The following is a 21,489-nucleotide window of genomic DNA, read 5'->3' as shown; positions in this document are numbered from 1 at the left end:
CTCTCTCTTTTTTAAGACGTTTAAGACTTTTAAGACTTTTTAAGACTTTTTCCTCGCGCGCGTTTGCCACGAGAAACCATCCACATACAATCCTCCGCTTTTACGTTAAAACGAAGGCGTTTAATTGTCAAACGGGGATGGTTACCGTGACGGAAAACCGTAAGCGCGAGTTCCAACCCCCCGGCCAACTTTTGGGGGTTTTGTTCTTGACCCACTTTCTCCTTCCTCGAAGAGACAAATATTGTTTTTAATCGACTTTGCTTTTAACGCCGTGGAATCGCTAATAAAGTAGTGTGTGGGTGTGTGTGTGGGGGGGGTGTGTGTGTGTGTTTGGGGGTGTGTGTGTTTGGGGGGGTGTGTGTGTTTGGGGGTGTGTGTGTTTGGGGGGGGGTGTGTGTGGGGGGTGTGTGTGTGTGGGGGGTGTTTGTGTGTGTGTGTGGGGTGTTTGTGTGTGTGTGTTTGGGGTGTGTGTGTTTGGGGTGTGTGTGTTTGGGGTGTGTGTGTGGGGGGTGTATGTGTGTGGGTGGGGGGGGTGTTTGTGTGTGTGTGTGTGTGTTGGGGGGTGTTTGTGTGTGTGTGGGTGGGGGGGTGTTTGTGTGTGTGTGGGGGGGGTGTTTGTGTGTGTGTGGGTGGGGGGGGTGTTTGTGTGTGTGTGTGTGTGTTTGGGGGGGTGTTTGTGTGGGTGGGGGTGTGTGTGGGTGGGGTGGTTTGTGTGTGTGTGTATACTGTCAGTGAAGTAGCTCTACAAATGGACATGTAAAGAGAGATAAACCGGGACAGCTGCTTCTATTTCGGGACACGGCTGGTAATTCGGTGGGAGGTGGTGGGGCAGTGTGGGGGGGGGGGGGGGAGAAGAAGAGAGAAAGAGAGACAGAGGGAGTGGAGAGAGAGAGAGGAGAGAAGATTGGGAAGGAGGGAGGTGAGGGGGGGTTTAAAAGCATGCGATTGACAGGGCTTTCCGATGACCTTTAAAGCAGCAGCGTTGCGAATTGTGCGGGTAAGGCGGCTCCTGGTGACATTTTAGACGGTTAAAAAAAACACTCTCTCTCTCTCTCTCTCTCTCTATCTCTCTCCCTCTCCTCCACCACCACCATCACCACCACCACCATCTCCTCCTCCACCCCCCCTCAAACCCTACACCCACCCACCCTCCCGCCCTCCCGGACCGTCTCCACAAGGTCCGAGATGGATTTCGGTGGAGCCCCGAGGTTCCTGGCTCGACCCAAAGCCTTCGCCGTGTCCGCCGGCCGGGACGCCACCCTGACCTGCCGGATCGTCGGCAACCCCGACCCGCTGGTGGTGTGGGAGAAGGGGAGGGCGCCCATCGGGTCGGGCGGGCGGTTCAAGGCGGTGGAGGACGGCGACGTCTACAAGCTGACCATTTACGACCTGGCCCTGGAGGACAGCGGCCAGTACATCTGCAGGGCCAACAACCCGGTGGGCGAGGCTTACGCCGCGGTCACCCTCAAGGTCGCCGCCGACCCGCGCGGGGGCGGCGGCGGCGGGGGGGACGGCGGCGTCGAGTACCCGCCGTACTTCGTCCTCAAACCCTCCTCCCTCAAGGTCCGCCTGGGGGACGACGCCGGCTTCAGCTGCAAAGCGCTGGGGAACCCGGCTCCGGCCGTCAGCTGGGAGCGGGACAACAAGACCCTGAGCGGCGCGGCGGCAATGGCGGCGGCGATTCGGACAACAACCGCTACGCCGTCGAGTCGGCCGGCGACGCCAGTTCCCTCAGGATCCACTGCGCCCGCTTCGCCGACGGCGGCACGTGGCTGTGCCGGGCCCGCAACCGGCTGGGGGACGCGCAGGCCGCCGCCGCCTTGGTCGTGGTCTCGCCCGACGACGACGACGTGGTGGTGGTGGTCGGCGGCGGCGGCTCCGCGTGGCAGCCGGGCCCCGGCCTGGCGCCATCGTCCGAGTCGGGCTACGCGAGTCGGACGTCGCTGCTGTCTCACCTGCAGAAGCGTCGCGAGGAGATGAGGGACGCGGACATCGCGGTGTACAGGTCGACGGACGCCATCTTGTCACCTTCTTCTTCTTCTTCTCCGTCGTCGTCGTTCTTCGAGGCGGGAACGGGCCGCCGACTCGGCTTCTCGCGAGACTACCGCGAGGAGGAGGAGGGCGGGGGCGGCGGCGCGAGCCGTTGGCAGCCGTTGGCGGGGGGCGGGGCCGGGGCCACGTGGCCGCGCACGCGCACCTGCACGGTGACGGAGGGCAAGCACGCCCGGCTGAGTTGCCAGGCGACCGGCAAGCCCCGGCCCGAGATCGTGTGGCAGAAGGACGGTCGGCCCATCGCCCCGGGCCGCCGGCACGTCCTCTTCGACGACGACCGCGACCGCTTCGTGCTGAGGATCCTGTACTGCAGGCAGAGCGACAACGGGCGCTACACCTGCACCGCCTCCAACATGGCCGGCCAGACCTTCAGCTCCGTGCTGGTCATCGTCAAAGGTGAGCGGTGGTGGTGGTGGTGGTGATGATAGTGGTGGTGATGATAGTGGTGGTGATGATTGTGGTGGTGGTGATGGTGATGGTGATGATGAAGGTGGTGAAGGTGATGATGAAGGTGGTGAAGGTGATGATGATGGTGATGGTGGTGATGATGAAGGTGATGGTGGTGATGATGGTGGTGGTGGTGATGATGATGGTGATGATGATGGTGATGATAGTGGTGGTGATGATGATGATCATGATGGTGGTGGTGATGATGGTGATGATGGTGGTGATGGTGGTGATGATGATGGTGGTGATGGTGATGACGGTGATGATGATGATGGTGGTGATGGTGGTGATGGTGGTGATGATGATGGTGGTGATGGTGGTGATGATGTTGGTGGTGATGGTGATGACGGTAATGATGATGATGATCCTTGCATTTGATATCCGCCTGATCACTTCGTCGAGACGCCTCAAGGGTAAAGCCTCAGTGACTGTGTTTCGCGGCGGCTTCGAAACGTGTCGATTGACGTAACGTCGCGGGGTGGGGGTGGGGGGGGTTGTTTGGGTGGGGAGGGTTGGGGTTGTGGGGGGGGTACAGGACGTTATCCAGATGCGAGTTGTGGTGGTTCCGTCGCGTCGTCGAGCCGCCTCGAAGGCGCTTCGCGGGATAATACCGCAGGCGATTGCTTCACGGGCGTCGAACGCTTCGAAACGTGTCGACGACGTGATGCGGTGAAGGGGGGGGCAGGCCGTATAAATGCAAGTTGTTGTTGTTGTGTTTATCGCGTCGTTGAACCGTCTCAAAAGCGCTTCGCGTAACGTAACTGTGCAGTGCAGTGACTTGTGTGTGTTTTGTGGGCGAAACGCGTCAGCCACGGCGTTCCCCGCAAACCGTCGTGGATTGAGCGGCCCAATTTTGTTTTGGAAGGAGGGACTCTTTACCCCCTGAAAGCCAATCCAGTAAAAACCGAAGTTCCTACTGACTGCTGGGCGTGCGTGCGGAGTAAGGAAACCTGCCTAAGATTTTTGCCCTACCCGGGAATCGAACCCGGGTCCTCTCGTTTGCGAGGCGAGTGCTCTAACCACTGAGCTACGGTACTCTGGTATGACACGAAGGGGCGGGGTTCCCATTCATAATACGCGGTGAAGGGTCCACTTCACTCTCCACGTGATAAGGCGATGCTCTTTCCTCTCTCATCCCCCCCCCCCACCGCCGCTCCGTTTAAAATGCTTTGAAACGTATTGACGATGCACAATATCGTCATGCAAAGATTATTCAAATATAATAATAATTCACGCATTGAGTGGTCGGCTGGCGCCACGGTAGTGCTCTCGCCTCTGAATCAGAAGGTTGTGGATCCAAGCACCAAATCGGGAGTTGGAATCATACAGTCTAAACCGACGCCCCAATGTCATGCCGGGGCTGTGATGTATTGTCACATGTGCCGTCCTTTGGATGAGACGTTAAACCAGAGGCCCTGTTCTCCTGTTCAGGTGGACGCTAAAGATCCCTTGGCACTATTCAAAAACAGAAGGGAGTTTCTCTCTCCCTGTGTCCTGGCCAATAAATCCCCCCCCAAAAAGCATTCAGTCCCCACTCCCCACTCTGTGACTGTTTGTGGGACATCACTATGCCCAAATTGGCTGCTGAGTTTACAACAGAAAAAGGCTGAGTAAGTAAATCTAGAACTTTCTAGTCCAATTTTGAGTAAGTTACTGAATATATGATCCAAGGCAATGTGTTCCAGCTCAGTGGAGCAGAGTTGATGAGGATTGAGGAAAGTCTGTTCCAACTGTTTTCTGGACTTTGTATGATACAAATAGTCAATAACAGTAGCCATTAGGAATATGGGAGGGATTGGGGAATAAGCAGGTCAGAGAGGTAGGGAGGTGCCAGGGCATGAAGAGATTTTTTNAGACGAGTGTGAGCATCTTGAAGTTGATCCATCTGTGATACGGAGCAGGTGGAGCCTGACACTTGTATTGTGCTCTTCACGGCGGAAATACATCCCAGGGCGCTGGATGGTCTTATCAAGGATAGAGGTTTGTAGGGGTATGGGGATAGGGTGGGACAGTCAGATTGAATTGACAGCTTGCTCGAAGATCAGGTGCAGACTTGATGAACCGAATAGCCTCCTGTACTGTAAATGTTTAGGATTCTATGAATCATTTCCTTTTGTAATATTCTCATTTATATTTATTGGTTGAATTCTTACAGCCGGGTTTTTGTTGAGGATATGAGCTGGTGCATTTTTTATGTTTATACAGTGAACTCCTGATGATAAGACCCTGTATTATATCAACATGCTGTCAATATCCTGTCCGCTTTCGATGCAAACCCCCCCCCAGCTTCATTTCATCACATTTTATAACGTATAAACTACACATCACAGTAAATAAAATATTGGATATAAAAAAACTGACCTTCACCACTCAACGACCTCTCACATTGAGTAGCCTGATACCGTGGGAAACGGTTACCCTCGCCCTCAGCCAGCTACGTGGTACGATACCGCGTGGTACCAGCGCCTTGAGATTTACTCCCGATGTGAAGGGCGCTATACAAATATAATTTGTTGTTACGGTTATTTTGACTGTTGTTACGAGATGGCTGTTAGTAGAAATGTTAGGTCTTGCCTTCTGTGAGGTTCTGCCTGATTGTTAAAGACGGAGTGATTCACATTGTTAAGTGAGCAAAACGAACAAAACCTTTTTCAAGAAAGACACTTTCAGTCAGAACAAAGGCGAACACAGTTCGCAAAAGTGTTCGACGGGGAGAGTTGAGCTGAGGGAGGTTAGTAGTAGTAAAATAGCAATGGGCTATTTCAAGATCTGAGGATGAAGATTGAGATATTCAATGTGATATTTATTAACAGTCATATCTCAAAGAAGTCCAATGCTATCTCTCAGTCAGTCAGACAGTCAAAGTCGTACAAATTGTTGCATCACTAACATTACATCAGTACCATACAAACTGGTACTGAAGTGATCTCAGACCGGTATTTGTTCCTTCAGTTGATGCCAGGCGTCAACTGAGACATCGACGGATGAAATTTCTGATGATGCAATAATACAGTAGATTATATGAGGAGAACACTGTTAAATGGTGCCCTCCGGACCTGAGGATTGACTTCAGCAGGCGTACCCGTTGGCTTCCTGTGTGCTAAAAAATGACCGATTTCCAGGTTACTGGATCTCTGGCAATGTCGCTTTCTGCACATTTAATTGCTCCAGGACGCTACCCCGCGTGAAAGGCAATATAAATGCAAGCTGTTGCTGTTATACGATGGATGTGGTATAATTTGTGAAACAATCACAAGACTGAACTTTTTTTTAAGAAAAAGACGAGCTGGCGGTGGAAAAGTGTGACTTTATAGTCATGTGCAGTTCTGCACTCATCGGGAGGAACTTTTTCTTTGGTTTCTAACCTGCCTGGTCCTTGCAGGCATGTCTGTCTCCCTTTGACTCTGTAGCTATGGTCCAAGTTGTTTAGTTCGTATACATCTTGTTGCTTAGCTGGGTTTCAGTGTGCTGCGAATGGCTGTTCCACCAGTTTGTTGGAGTACGAGGAGCCGGACAGAAGTTTCTGCACAGAGAATCTCGGACCCGATCGCGCACAGGGATTTGGGCCCTTGTCTTGAGATTTAAGATTGTCCAGAATTTTGGAAAACGGTGTTAAGCTGTTAACTTTTAATTAATCCTTAATTTGGAACTCAAAATTTCACAGATCATATTGAACACTTCAAAAACTCCACTTCCACATTAAGATACTCATATTTGAGTTGTATTTTTCCATTATTCAGTGCTCCCCCGCCCCGCCGGCCAGAAAAGATTGTAACTGACTGCCTTGGTTGGGCAATTCAGAGGGCATCAACCATGTAGCGTGGATCTGGGGTTAGCTATTTTTTATTGATAATGTTGTGGAAGAGACTACTGTCTCTCCCCCGGCTATTTAACAACAACAACAAATTTATATTGAGAGGCTGTGAAAGGCGCTATATAAATAATCTTGAAAAATTGGTCTTTGCAGAAATCTGTCCATAGAACTTTCCTCAGTATAGTATCTGACAAATAGGATTTCAGAGAGCGAAATATAAATGCTGTTTTTGTATGGAATCTACTATTCTGGAACCAGTTTCAAATAACTTCCAGTAGTATGACTGAAGCCTTGATAACTCTAGTCTTGTTACCGTAGACTGATGCAACACATTTGTTAATATTTGTACCTGGCGACTATTTTACCAAAACTGTTTACTGAACTGGAATAGAATACTATAGTGAAAGGTGCACATTTGCCAGATTATAGTGATGCAAAGAGAAACATTGAGGTAGCTTCGGTCGAGTAAACATACAGCATGCTTGAGTTTTTAAAAAAAAAACATCTGTATATCTTTCACGTGCCCTCAATGTTCAAGCACTTCAACTCGTGGTCCAACAGCTCTGGGATGCTGCCCTGCACGAAGAGAACTATATAAGTGCAAGTTGTCGGCAGTCTATATTGGCAGTTAAAGTGTGACTGTTGCTGACCGCTGTTATGATGGCTTACTAGTTAACAATGCATGAAACTATTAAACTGAATCCAAACAGTATGGGACTTTGTGTGCCAATTGACCTTGGTTGAGAGGAGGCGAGAGGACAGTGCATATGCAACGTACTAAATGTGGCTGATGACAAAAGGAACTCCTGGTTTGTGATTGAGCCTGACAGTCAATCCCCTGTATTAACTAAATTAACTAAAGGCTGACAGGTGGTAAATGATGATGTGAAATCTCAGACAGTTTTAAGGAAAGAATTAGCTTTACAAATCCTAAATGAGGGTTTTTCCCTCGTCAACTAATTAATATTAATAACATGTCCAGATTCTAAAAATAAGTGAGTGTTAATATAAAGTAGTTGATATGGATTGCCTCAAACTATATCAGTTCACCCTTCCAGCTTCCCCACTGAGGTCAGGACTCCACCTGTTCACGGTTTAAAAGAAGAAATGAATGACGTTAAGGACAGCTTCAGTTTAGCGTCAGCAGTAAATAGGGAAAAATATATTTTAAGAAACCAGTAACCATGCAACAAAACACTGGTGTGTTTTCACACTAGGACTGCTCTTACTCGTTAGGACTTTGGCTTACAGAGAGGAGGATATGCTTACATCTCCTGAAGAGGCTGGTCAACTGCAGACCACTTGTGTCTTCTTACATCTAGTCCAGATTAAGGAGTCTGAGGTGGAGTCTTCCTGTTCATGTTTCTTTCTGGTCCTAAATCTATTGCTTGAGCAATTTAACTTAATAATAATAATCCTTGCATTTGATAGAGCACTTTTCACGTCTTCTCGACGTCTCAAAGCGCTTCACAGAATAGACTGTAAAGTGAATTGACTGTATATTTGTGGGCGAAACATGCGGGGTCATTAGGAAGTTGAGAGTGGATGGCAAATCATTACTTCATGGGACAAAAATGTCATTCAACCTGTCTTCTAAACTCTTCTAGAAGTTTACTTCTTTCACTTTATCTTCCCTCTACCTCTCTTCTATTTGAACATGAGGATAAGGATCTTGAATTCAATCCCCTAGGGATAGGGAGCCAGTTGAGCCAAGCGAGGACGAGGGTGATAGGCAGCCAGCGCTTCGGGACGTCCTCCCGACGTGAAAAGTGCTATATCAAATGCAAGGATTATTATTATTAGAGGTGCAGGGCAAGGTTGAAGGTTATAAGCTCACATTCCTGCCTGCGGAGAGAATACGGGCAACAGAGTTCCAGATGTTCTGTGGCAGTTCTTGAGGGATTGACAGTTCTTGGCAAGCCGGGTATTGGAATAATCTAGTTTGGATTTCAATGAAGGAGATAGAGAGAGAGTTGTCACTGCAGAATCAACAACAACTTGCATTAATCTAACGCCTTTCAGGTGGGGCAACGTCTCAAAGCACTTAAAACACTATGTACGACATACATCTGGAATAGTTAATACTAAGCGTTTAATCATAAAAAAAATCCCTTTGATAATAAATGGGTAGAGTTTATTTAATGGTAAACTCATGGTATGGTACATAGATGTATTTCTTTTACAGATTGGATTGCCGTGATAAATTGACACTGATGCTACACTTTATCGTAGCATAATGGTACAAATTTATGGTTGCTCAAAGTGACCTGTGATTCAGTATTTGTGACTTTCATATTCGATTAATTTAGTCGTTTATAATAGCATAATTTGCAAATCAAATCTGTTGTATTAATTCTGAAGTCCCTCCCCAAAAAATCTAGATATCAAAAAGACCTCTTGTTTCTCACTTGCTAGGCTTTGCAGACTTGGGAGTCAACAAGAATTACATTTGTCCAGCGCCTTTCACGTCAGAAGGACGTCCCAAGGCACTGGATAGTCAAGGATGTGCATCTGAGCTGTGGGTTGGGATCAGGAGGGGTGGAGGGCAGAGAAGGTGAGGGTAGGAGGTTGAGCAAAGGCACAGTTGAAGAAGAAAGGAGGGGGGCAAGACGAAGGGACGGTGGGATGGAGTTCCGGGGGAGATGAAGCAGGCCAGTGTTTGCTGAGCGTGAGGAGTGGCTGGGATGTAACGGTTGTTTAACCATAATTTTTGCATAATTTCCGATGGGAAAGGTGCTATATAAATACAAGTTCTATTCTAAATTGTATGGTATCCATTTTCTAGCTTCTGCTAAACTGAAAGTCATTTCAGAGCGATTCAAAATGTGTGTATGGGGTGTGGGGGCGGGGGGGGATGGTGATCTATTTTGCTAAAAGATTTCATTTCTGTTTCAGAACCCAAGTTACCTTTTAAAACCAAACTACAGGATGTTGAAGTTGTAGAGAAAGAAATGGCCACCCTTCAGTGTGAAGTTCCTGTTTCTGACACACAAACCAGTTGGTTTCTGGAGGAGACTCAGATAGCAGAGAGCACAAAATACTCCATGGAAGAGGAAGGCACCCTTAGAAAACTTATGATCCAAAATGTTACTACTGATGACGATGCTGTTTATGTCTGTGAAATGAAAGAAGGCAGCAGAACCGTTGGAGAATTGACTGTAAAAGGTAGAGTGGATATCTTCAAACGATCAGTGGTGTTCTAAAGCTACGTAGTTTAAAGTGATCCAAATTGCCAGTCAAATATTCTTTGTCTGTGTCTGTCTGTGTCTGTCTGTGCATGTGTGTGTTTTTGAAGGGGAGGAGTACAAGTGCCCAAAGAGAGGGATGTTGACTAAACCTCCCAGCAGGGTGAAGAGGAGAGGCAGTTGAGTGGTCAGAAGCTGGGTGGGGAAGAGGTGGTGGGTTTCACGTAGCTATGAGGGTGAACAAGGATGTGGGATGGATGTGGGTAAAATGTGTAAGTCAGGGGTGGTGGGGGAAGGCATGGAGAAGGCAGGGGGAGAGGTGGATAGAGAAGGAGGATGTGGTCAGCTGGATTTTATTAATTTTATTCATGAAGAAGTCCATGACCTCTTCACATTTGGTGTCAGAGGTTAGGATTGAGGCAGTTGGTGTGGAGGGGTGGAGGCGGGCAGGGGGAGAAAACAGGGGAGGATAATTAACCAAGAACTCTTGAGTATCATGTAATTAAGAGATAGTCTAATGTCCCATAGTTTCCTATTGGGTATAGACACTTTACATCTATAACAGTAAGAAATGTTTAGGTTCATCTTTAAGTTATAGTAAAAGGTTGTTTAAGCTTTCTTTCTTCACTTATTTCTTCCTGCAGGTAACATTGTTAAGAAACTGCCAAGGAAAACTGTAGTGGCAGAAAACGATACTGCTATTTTCTGTGTGGAATTGAGTCACAGCTGTAAGAACATCACGTGGACAAAGAATGGACAAGAACTGAAACCAAATGATAGAACAACCATCACTGTATCTGGCATGCGGCACGTCCTTACGATTCGCGAATGCAAATGGGAAGACATAGGAGAAATAACACTTTTGGCCGATGACTCCAGAACATCAACCCAGTTCAACCTAACCAGTGAGTTCCGGCTTATTTTGTACATGTTCTTAAATATGTCTGTAATTTAGGTCTATTGGTATGGGCAGAAGAGAACAGGTTTAGTATTTGGAACTCCATCCCACAGTTCCTTCGTCTCAATCCCTCCCTAGCCTCCTTTAAGGCCCGTCTCAAGAACCTTCTCTTCGACTGCACTTTCAGGCACCCTCCTACGCCCCTCCTGATTCCAAACTTGGGTCCAAATCCCTGACTGTCCATCACCTTGGGATGTCGAAAAATGAGGTGATGAACACATGGTCCAGTGTTTCAGCTGCGTTTGATTTTGGCCTCATCGAGAATGAAACTGCTAAACCTCCAGCTGATAGGTGGGAAATGATCGTACAGATTAACCATGTACATCTGAGGAAAAAGTCTCTGAAATCATAGCCCTGTCTTCACACTTGCTAAGCTTTATGATGAGCGTGTTACTATTTCCATACACGTCCATGTGTCTCTCCACCAATAGGTCAAAGTATCACCAAGATACTTGGTGTTGTCAACAACTTGAAAGAAGAACCACCAAATGACATGTCCAGAGAACTGGAGCTAGTAACGTCTTGGAGAAGGATCATGCAAATTGATATGCATTTCCTGAGAGATCTAGTGGACGGACAAATCCGTAGTCAACCTGCAATATGTGGTTGATGTGCACGTACTCACTATCTCACGCAACCAAAGAGAAGAGTGCATGTTTGCGGTTGGGTAATTTGATTAAATAGATCAATAGGAACGAATTCCTAGGAACGAAATGAATTTACTGTATATTTTGTGGCCGGAAGGTGGCAGCCAATTGCACACAGCAGCGTCCCACAAACACACAGAAATGTTTTGCAAATATTCCTTTATAAAATCAGAAATTCCACAAATGCCAACTCTTGACAATATGGTGTAATATCGTATACACTGGATTCTGAGCACTTCTGGGATTAATGATTCAAACCCAGTGAAGTTGCACCCAGGTGATTATAAGGCAGAAACATCTCAGTATGTGCAGCAGTGGTCTGGAAAATGGTCAGGATTTCCTTTTTCCTCATTTTTGTTGTAACGGTAAAGAACTGGCTCAGATTTCCTCATTGAATAGAACATTGGAATTTACAGCACTGAAGAAGGCCATTCGGGCCAATGTGTCCGTGATGGCTCTTTTAAGAGCAACCCTTTCCCCGATACCCCTGTCCTTTGCACAGGTTCTTAAAACATTGGCAGCTGTTAGAAGCTATTTAGTAATCTTTGTTGGAAGCAGTAGGACACTTCTTAGTATTATTTCTGGGCTCTTCAATCCTGGTTGTTAGTCGATTGGCGGATCGCTTTTCCGGGTGTTTTAAACCCTTTTATACATATATTAAAAAAATTGGTCATTCAATTCACGACTATTTGTGAGACAATGCTGTGTGCAATTGGCTTCCGAGTTTCGCCCACAAAATATATAGTCAATCCACTTTGCAGTATATTCTGTGAAACGCTTTGCGACATCTCAACGTCTTGATAAGGCGCTATATCAAATGCAATTATTAATAATATTATATTGTGAAATGCAGGGATGGAGATGATAAAAGTTTGGAAGCAAAGCTGTTCCCTGACTTTCAACACAAAGGTTATTGCAGTGGATTTAAGTGAGGATTTATAGGATTTGATAACATTTCATTCACTTCAAACTTCAGCTAAACTCCATTAGACAAGCGCTCACAAGCAGTATTGTTTTGTGCTTCTCTCTAGCTGCAAGAAAAGTTCCACCGTATTCCCCAGTCAACCCTGTGGTCAAAGAAGAAACGGAAACATCTGTCACTTTAGCTTGGTCCTTGCCTGAAGACGAGCCTCCTGTCCCTGTGACCGGCTACATAATCGAGAAAAAGAAAATAGGAAGCAATACCTGGACAAGGTGCCATTCAGAAAATGTGGTGGTGCAAGAATTCACAGTGAGGGGCGTGACAGAAGGAGGCGATTACCAGTTCAGAATTTCCTCCATAAATAACTTTTCCCAGAGCATGTACTTGGAAGTGCCAGGAACCTTTCGTATCGGTAAGTAAAACATTAAGAATGATATTTACAGTGAGTCTTCTGTATTTCTTTTTCTCTTTATCGCTGCGACCAATGTGTTCTTTGCTAAATATTTCATTTTCACTCACCAATTCTGTTCTTAGCAGGATTGAAAAAGTGCTGGAATAAGCAAAACACAATGAAGTTAGTGCCTCTTCTCCTCCTCTCTGGAACTCCATCAAGGAGCCTCTAGGACTTGACCCCAGCCCACTTTTAAAGGCTACCTTAAGGCTTGTCACTTAGACTGCGTTTTCAGTTCATCTTTCCCTCCCCCTTTTTATTCTCTTCAACCAACCTCTCAGCTCTAGTGCCCAGTCAGCCTTGTGAAGCACTTTGTCCTTCTGATGTGAAAGCCCTTACATTAATGTAAATTTTAATGTGGGGACGCAAAGTAGTTTTCTGCATTTCCATCTGTATCGTGCCCCATTTAGGACCTTGGCTCCAAAGTGATGCGATTTTTTTAATATAACCACATTTATAAAGTCAATAGTTTCTGATGACAGTTAAGTTTAAGTACCTAATGTTAAATTCTATCTTTTATTCTACCAGAACCGAAAGCATCCATTAAAACTCCTCTGCAAGAAGTTGAAGTCACGGCGGGTGAAGATGCCACTTTCACGATTGAACTATCTACAGTTGCTCCTGGGCTGTGGTTCCTGAATGGAAAAGCTATAGAAAGCAGTGAGAGTCACATCATGCAGAGAACTAAAAATACCCACACGTTGATCATTAAAAAAGTGAGGTCGATTGACAACTCAATGGAAGTAAAGTTTGTGGCTAGCTGTGTTGAAAGCTTGGCGAGATTACGAGTGAAAGGTGAGCGTTGTTTTTAGTTGCCACTGATGTTCACCTTGCCAATTACAGTTCTGCTACTCCACACGCTTCTGTTTACTGAGCAGGAAGTAGGAACCCGGTTGTTAATCGAATGGTGGATTGCTTTCCGTGGATAATAATCCCCCCCCCCAAAAAAGTTTGGTCACTCAATCCACGACTGTTTTTGGGACACTGCTGTGCACAATTGGCTGCTGCGTTTCGCCCGCAAAGTATACAGTCAATTCACTTTACAGTATATTCTGTGAAGTGACATCTGAACGATGTGATTAGGCGCTATATCAAATGCAAGGATTATTATTATTATTAACTTAGAAGTTGGTTTTCCATAGTGTCTGAAGGACTAAGAAAATTCTTCTGAAAATTAAGAAGAAATGTCCAACGTTTTGCACAGTCAATGCAAAGAAATTAGTCAGAAGGCTAAAGACCATGATGTATTTAAGGACTCAGTTTGGCTTTCCGCATTCTTAATTGGCATGGGAGGGAGTGGAATGTAAAACGTGACAGCTTAAAACGCACTGAAATGTATGTGTTTTTACAGCTTTGCCAGTTGTGCCAAGATTCAAAAAACAGTCAGCGGAGAAGGAGATTGTGTCTGCTTCACAGCAAGGCACAGCGCAGTTTGTTGCTGAGGTTTCTGACTCATCTGTGAAGGTAATTTGGAGAAGGGATGGCAAGGAGATCAAGTCGAGCAAAAAGTATGTATTCCAGACCGTGGAACAGCGGCGCTTCCTGAAGGTCAACGATGTAAGCCGAGAGGACGAGGGGATTTACGAATGTGTTTGTGACGGTGATAAAATGCCATTCCAGCTCCGTGTAGAGGGTGTGTATGATACTAAGTGTTATTGGTGAATGTGCATGTTCATCTAAATCAATAGTTTCAGTTGCAGTGCTAGTTATAACCAAAGGTTTCAGTGACAGCCGCACTAAAACGTTCAACGGTTTGTCATTAGCTATTATTTATAGGAAGCTAAACCCCCTCCCCCCCCCCCCCCCCCCGTGCCACATACACTTACTTACTTACAGACTAAAGTTAGACGCAGTCAAATTGATGTTCAATTAGGGCTGAAATATGGTGAGAATTGTGTTTTGTGCTTTTTCCAATTTGTGATTATTATTAATAATAATAATCCTTGCATTTGATATAGCGCCTTGTCCCGTCGATGAGACATCTCAAAGCTCTTCACAGAATATACTGTATATGAATTGACTATATACTTTGTGGGTGAAATACAAAGCCAATTGGACACAGCAGTGTCCCACAAACGGTTGTGGATTGAGGGATCCATTTTTTTTTTTTGGAAGCAATTATTACCCCCAGAAAAGCGATCCGCCAATTGACTAATTGGTAACATCTTGAAATAATAACTATGAAACTCTCTCCCCAATCCCTCCCCCTTTCTTCCCTCTTTTAAATCACCTTTCTTTTCGATCGTGCGTGCAAACATCTCCGCCATCCCCCCCCCCCCCCTCCGGCTTGGCATCAGGCTCTGCCACCATTAAGCGCTGTGAGACACTGCCCCCACGTGAAGGGCGCTATATAATGCAAGTTGTTGTCGTATATGTTTTTTTTCAAATAATTTATACCTGATGTTTTTGATTTATTGTTCCCGTCAATGTCTCTCTCGATCGGTGAACAAAGAATTTCGATTTGTCAACAAAGAGAAATCGAAACGTGTTGTCACTGCTGCCTGTGGAGTGTTGGCAGAGCTTGCAGCTGAGACGAATGACATCCACGCTAAAGTGCAGTGGTACAAGAATGGGAAGGAAGTCAAGCCGTTGAAAACATTTACCGTGGAGAGCAAAGGAAAGGAACATCGATTAATCATCTCTGCTGCCCAGAAAGAGGACGAGGGCACATACACGTGCAAATGCGGAGACGACATTATGACCTTTGATTTGAAAATCACAGGTAAGGGCACGGATTTCTGAACTAAAATAGTTGTCTAAATTTGGCTTGTCAATTATGATTATTTCCTTCATCTTCCCTTCCATAGAGCCTTCAGTCACTGCATCCCTAACCTCTGGAATCCATAGGCGGTGGGTGAAAATATTATTTTTTGTGGGCGGAGTGGAGGCTGAGTGGTTGGTCTCCTTTGAGATAGGCACAGCCTCTGTGCCAGCATCACAGATGGCCACCCTCACCTTCCTCACCGTGCTCTGGAGCCTGTATAATGGGGAGGACGAGGGTGGCCACCCTTGAAGGTAGGCCATCTCTCTACAGCTCACCTGACCTTAAAGAGATGAGCTGTAGATAGATTTGGGGGGGTTGCTGAGAGCCCTCTAGCCTCAGCCACCCACCTATGCTGGAACCTCTGACCTCTGGATCTCCCTCTATCCTTCTGCCTGGCTCCCTCTCTCTGTCTTTAAGTCTCATATTAAAAGTCTTTGACCTCCCCACTCTCCCTTGCTTGGCATCCAACTCCGAAGGACTCCTAAGACGTTATCCAAATGAATGGTGTCATATAAATATTTGTAAGATTATAATAATAAATAATAACAATAATACAAATATTATCAGGTCATTTCACTATTATTGGGATGACAAGCAAATGCATTCACACAATAAAACTAATGAGTACTTATATAACGCCCAAGATATATATATAATATATATAAAGAAGTTTCCACTGGATAGGGAGTCTGTAACCAAGGGACACAAGAATAAAACAGCAACTAGAGAGTTTCACACAGTAGTGACATTGTGGAACTCGCTGCCTGAAGCAGTGGTTGACTCCGATAGTGTAGATCATTGGTGGCCAATCTGTGGGTTGTGTGGCCATCAGCCACCGAACTGTTTGGGACAAGTGGCCTGTTTCCATGCTGTACATTCTTTGTAAAGTAGTTGTTGCTCATATAAATTTAAGGGAGGCTGTCGAATGTTATTTTAAAGTAATTTGTGCACTGCATGTCTCACAAACATGCTGCATAATTATAACTGAAGGCAAGTACGTGTGGTTAGCTACCATCTAACTGCGTTCCCCCTTGTTCCCCCTGCTGGGGTCAGGCAGGCGGAACAAGGAAAGGCTTTGTTTCAACTCCCATTTGCAGCTGCCACCAATGTCTGCCATTGTAAGCCATCACTGCGCTTTCAAGCAGATACTGGATCTATCTGTCTGGTTCAAGCTACGAATCCTCATTCTGAATCCCATTCGCCCTATCCAGAGAGAGAGCCATTTACAATAAGAAACTAATATTAATATTAAAAAGTGTAATGTTACAAGCTTAGAAACCAATTATTCGGACAGTGCAAACAGAATTAGGCTCTGGACTTCTCTCACTTACTGAGGGATAGTTATTTCCGAACGAGCATTTTTAAATTCAAACAGCGGAGTTTGTCAAGGAACAGCTTCAAAGCTATAGTCCACACCCTTGGAGAACTATGTGTTTGAACTAAACTTAAAAAAAAATCCATGATTGTTTGTGGACCTTACTGTGCGCAATTGGCTGCTGCATTTCGCCGACAAATACACTCAATTCACTTTACAGAATATTCTGTGAAGTGCTTTGAGACGTCTCGAGGATGTGAAAAGCACTGTATCAAATGCAAGGATTATTATCTAATGAGATCAGAGCTAGCGAAGGACTTCAGGGAACTCAGGCAGGAAGTCCTCCGAGATGAGAATCCTACAGCCTGTCAATTCAAATAAATGTCTATCCTCCAAGCGAAAGGCGCTATACAAATGTAACTTGTTGTTGGAAGGAGGAGTGGGGGTCTGAATTGGAACTGAATTGGCTCCAAGGTGTCGTGCTTGGCTGGAATAAGCAGAATTGAGTCAATCAAAGGCTCTGGCACGCTACTCTGCATGAGGGGCGCTAAGTAAATGGATGTCGAGGTTGGTGTCTGCGGATATGCAATGAGTGTCTGGCTCCTGAGCCGTGAGAATCTGCAGTTTGTGCTGATTATTTTCTATAATTAGGTTGGCGGGGTGGGTGGGTGGGTGGGTGGGTCCCTCCAGGGAGGGGCTCTGTATTCCATTTCAGACACAGGAAAGTTTTCCTGCTTGGATGGTATGCACATGGTGAAACTCACAGTCTGTTTTGGAGACTCTTAAGCATGGTGAAGGGTTTCCACATGTGTCAGACCCAGCTGGCCATTCTAAAATAGACCCTACTCATCTGAATTGTCAAGCCCCAGTACATTTCTGCCCAAGTGAATGTGCAGTTAATCTGGAGGATTGTTGGGAGAAATTCCCTTTTCTTTGGAATAATTTCATGGGATCTTTAACGTCCATCTGGACAAGGAGAAGTTAAGTCAAAGGGTATAAAGCCACATTGTGTAAAGTTCATACTGAAAGGATTTATAATAATAATCCTTCCATTTGATATAGCGCAGTATTACATCTTTGAGACGTCTCAAAGCGCTTCACAGGATAATATAATAATAATCCTTGCATTTGATATAGGATATACTGTAAAGTAAATTGTCTGTATAAGTTATCGGCGAAACGTGGCAGCCAATTGCGTACAGCAACAGTGTCCCACAAATGACCAAATTATTATTTTAAAAAATGTTTTGAAGGGATTATCATCCCCGAAGTTGCGATCCGCCAATCGACTGACAACCGGGTTCCTGCTTACTGCTAGGCGAACAGAGGAGTGCGGAGTAAGGAAACTTGCCCAAAGTTTCGCTCTGCCCGGGAATCAAACCCAGGTCCTCTCGCTTGCGAGGCGAGCGCTCTAACCACTGAGCTGCAGGACTCCACAATGTAATGTGCTGCTCCTGCAGGGTTCACCACACCAGGGATTTGATGAAAATCCCTTCTTCTGACAGCCAGGTAGATGGATGTCTGTTTAAGCAGCAATGTCCTGCTAGTTATTGGCACATCTTCAGCTTATCTTTTGCGCACTGCAACATCCATTGCCTGGGATTTCAGTGTACACTTTTTTTTTACTTATTTAGTACATTGCGTTTCTGCACAGCATTGCATAACCTTTTATACAGTTTCTAAATCGGGATGATTTGTTTCTGATCACCTGTTGGGTGCCACAGCGCTGTGTCAAGTTATAGGACAAGCATTCTGACATAATCCAACAAGTGTTCCCATCACATGTGCCGCTCTCTGAACAGGCACTCGCTGCAAGACAGCGAAGAAATTAAAAAACAACACACTGGAGAATTTGCAAGCTCTATAGTTTGTAAGCTCTATGGTAGGGTAAAGGTTAGCGCCCTCGCCTCGCAAACGAGAGGACCTGGGTTCATTTCCCAGGCGGGGTAAAACTGTAGGCAAGTTTCCTTACTCCACACGCCTCTGCCTACCTCGCAGTAAGTAGGAACCCGATTGTTAGCCAGTTGACGGATCTCTTTCCCTCCCTCCAAAAATAAAAAGAAACGTGGTCACTGAATCCACCGCTGTTTGTGGGTCACTGCTGTGCGCAATTGTCTGCCGCGTTTAGCCCACAAAACACTCAGGCATTTCACTTTGTTCTGTGAAGCACTTTGAGACGACATGGTAACGCGCTTTATCAAATGCAAGGATTATTATTATAGTACTTTCAATTATTTGAATTGACAGGTTATAGAATTCTGAGCTCAGAGGCCGTCTCGTCTGATTTTCTTATCCCGGATTAGAGGACTTGATAGTCTTCATCTAAATAGGTGGTCGTTGCTTATAGTCACTTGAACCTAGCTGTGGGTATAATTATCCAACCTGGTGAGTTTACATCTTATCCAAAGGACAGCACCTCCAACAGTGTATACTCCGATATCTTTCTGTTGTTCCTTTGTAATCCCTTGGCAATAGCTGCACAGGTGTTAATGCAAGTATGATATTTTAAATTGTCAATCATAATTGTTGTGCTATTTTAAATATTGTTTGTCATGGCGCTGGAATCCACAGTGAATGCTACTACGGATTAGTTTGGTGACTACTGTTACAACTGTCTCATACTAAAGTTTGTCACTGTGCTAAATTAGAACCAGTATCCAGTACACAAATTGCAGTGCTGTGTTACTCTCTGATTGCCAATTTTTCTATCAGGAATCGGGTTTTACTGGAGTAGTATTCAGACTTTTAGCAGAGCTCAGCTAATTCCACAAGAAGAACCGGCTGGATATTTTAGCTAACAGGCTGGATCAGTTGGTAGCGCTCTCACCTCCTAGTCAGGAGGTTGTGGCTCTGCCACGGTTAACTGCTCTTGAGACACCCTGTATGGAGGGCGCTATTTAAGTGCAAGTTGTTGTGGGTTCAAGCCCCCGTTAGGACTTGGAGCTTATGTAGCTGAGGCAGGCACTCCAGTGCATTGTTGGGGTTGTGCTGCGATGCTGGAGGTGCTGTCCTTTGGATGAGACGTAAAACCAAGCTCCCGTCCGCCTGTTCAGGTGAACGATAAAGATCCCATTGCACATTTGAAACGGAAGGGAGTCACTTTGCAATATATTGTGTGAAGTGCTTTGAGTGCCTCCTGACGTGAAAAGGTGCAGAATCAAATGTAAGGATTATATTAATAATGCTATATAATAACAATAATATAAATACTATCAGGCCACTTCACCATTATTATTGGGATGACAAAGAAATGCATTACACTATAAAACTAATGTTGGAATGGCAAAGCTGTAGGACACCACCATTGTAAATAGTTTTGGAAATAGCATGGATCCTAAATACTATATACAGTGGTATGGCTCTCAGGGGAAAACAAAATCACTCTCATCCTTGATGTTCCTCTTGGTTAAACAGCCTACAAGTGCTCACTGTCTAGGTACCTCATGTGAGGGAAAGGCATCAGAGGGCAGCTGGCACCAGTGGAACCATACTCCACAAATATCTCTTTGTACTGGGCTTGTAGAGTGTTAATTAAATTGATCCTAAAAATTCTATTTGTGCATGGAACATATTACTTCATCCCCTTTTGAGTCCGAAAGTGCTGCATTTTTAGCTATTGCGGTCAGTTTTAGCTGGTTTATCTTGTGCAATACCCCAAAGTACACTCTGGAGACCTTCCAAAATGTAGCTGTCACCAACCAGATAAGCAAAATGCGTCACTCCGGAAGAAAGCCCACATTCCATTCCAGGCGGGGATATTTCCATGCATCTGTGGCTTGCATATTTGGAACTCTAGTCTGGTTTGGGTACTGTTAAGCACGGTGATGGGTTTCAGCACGTTTCAGACACAATAAAGACCAGAAAGAGAGCTGAAAGTGTTTGAAGTCAGTGCTTTTTGTGGGCGCTTCACCCACAAAATACACAGTAAACAGTGAAGCGCTGCGATGTCTCGAAGATGTGATAAGGCGCTATATTAAATGCAAGGGTTATTATTCGTGTTGTTATTCTTGTTACCAGTTGATCCATACTGCTCAATGTGGCATTGCTGACACAGCCTCGGTATAAAAGTGACAGAATAATCAATGGTCTACAATTTCTCATGGTTTTAGATAGTTTAATATTGTGCATAAGTTTGGAAAATTCATTCCTTGGAAGCCAGTTTTTTCTAGGAACAGCAGAACACCAGTTTTCCAATTGAAATTGAATTTCAGAATATTGAAAGTTTTGTACATTTTAAGAAAGTGGTTTTAAAGCTACCGGGAGGATTTTGGGGCCGTGGCTCCTTCAGGAAACCTGGATGGGGAAACTTTAGGTAATTTCCGTACTCCACGCTCCTCTGTTTACCTGCTGTAACTAGGAACCTGTTTTTTAGTTGGCTGGCGGATCACTTTCCGGGGATAAAAATCCCTTTTTTAAAAACAATTTGGTCACTCAATCCATGACTGTTTGCGGGACGCTGCTGTGCGCAAATGGCTGCCATGTTTCGTCCACAAAATACATAAGTCACGGCACTTTACAGTATATCCTGTGAAGCGCTTTGAGGCGTCTCAGAGACATGATAAGGGGCTGTATCAAATGAAGGATTATTATTAGTATTATCATAACTGCACAGTTAATGGAAATGCATTTCACTTTTGCAGACGCAGCTGTCAAATTCGTAAACAAGCCCAAAACTCCTGTGGAAGTGGTAGCCACCGCCTCAGAGAGTCTCGAATTGCCTTGTGAGGTGTCGGCAGCGAGTGCTGTGGTCACTTGGAGAAAGGATCAAAAAGAGGTTAAGCAGGACCAGAGGATAACCATCATCTCTCAGGGAACACAACGCAAACTCGTCATCAATAAAATGCAGCAGAGCGACCAAGGACACTACACCTGTGTGGCCAACGATGACAGACTAACATTCCAAGTGAAAATCAAAGGTAATGATTGTTGTAGTA

The 21,489-nt window shown here is 45.4% G+C and overlaps 1 protein-coding gene across 1 annotated transcript in view; it reads left to right on the top strand.

The window, feature by feature from the left end:
• Positions 1 to 1,185: 1,185 nt before the first annotated feature.
• Positions 1,186 to 21,489, top strand: part of obscnb (obscurin, cytoskeletal calmodulin and titin-interacting RhoGEF b) — a 116,512-nt gene continuing 96,208 nt past the window's right edge. Inside the window, 9 exon segments of the mRNA XM_042332117.1 lie at positions 1,186 to 1,659; positions 1,662 to 2,448; positions 9,209 to 9,478; positions 10,143 to 10,403; positions 12,135 to 12,437; positions 13,005 to 13,271; positions 13,828 to 14,109; positions 14,929 to 15,198; positions 21,196 to 21,471. Coding sequence (XP_042188051.1) covers positions 1,186 to 1,659; positions 1,662 to 2,448; positions 9,209 to 9,478; positions 10,143 to 10,403; positions 12,135 to 12,437; positions 13,005 to 13,271; positions 13,828 to 14,109; positions 14,929 to 15,198; positions 21,196 to 21,471 — 3,190 coding nt within the window.

Source organism: Callorhinchus milii, unplaced genomic scaffold (genome assembly GCF_018977255.1).
Source record: "Callorhinchus milii isolate IMCB2004 unplaced genomic scaffold, IMCB_Cmil_1.0 Scaffold2, whole genome shotgun sequence".
Classification (NCBI taxonomy): Eukaryota; Metazoa; Chordata; class Chondrichthyes; order Chimaeriformes; family Callorhinchidae; genus Callorhinchus; species Callorhinchus milii.
This window is presented reverse-complemented; position numbering and strand designations above follow the sequence as displayed.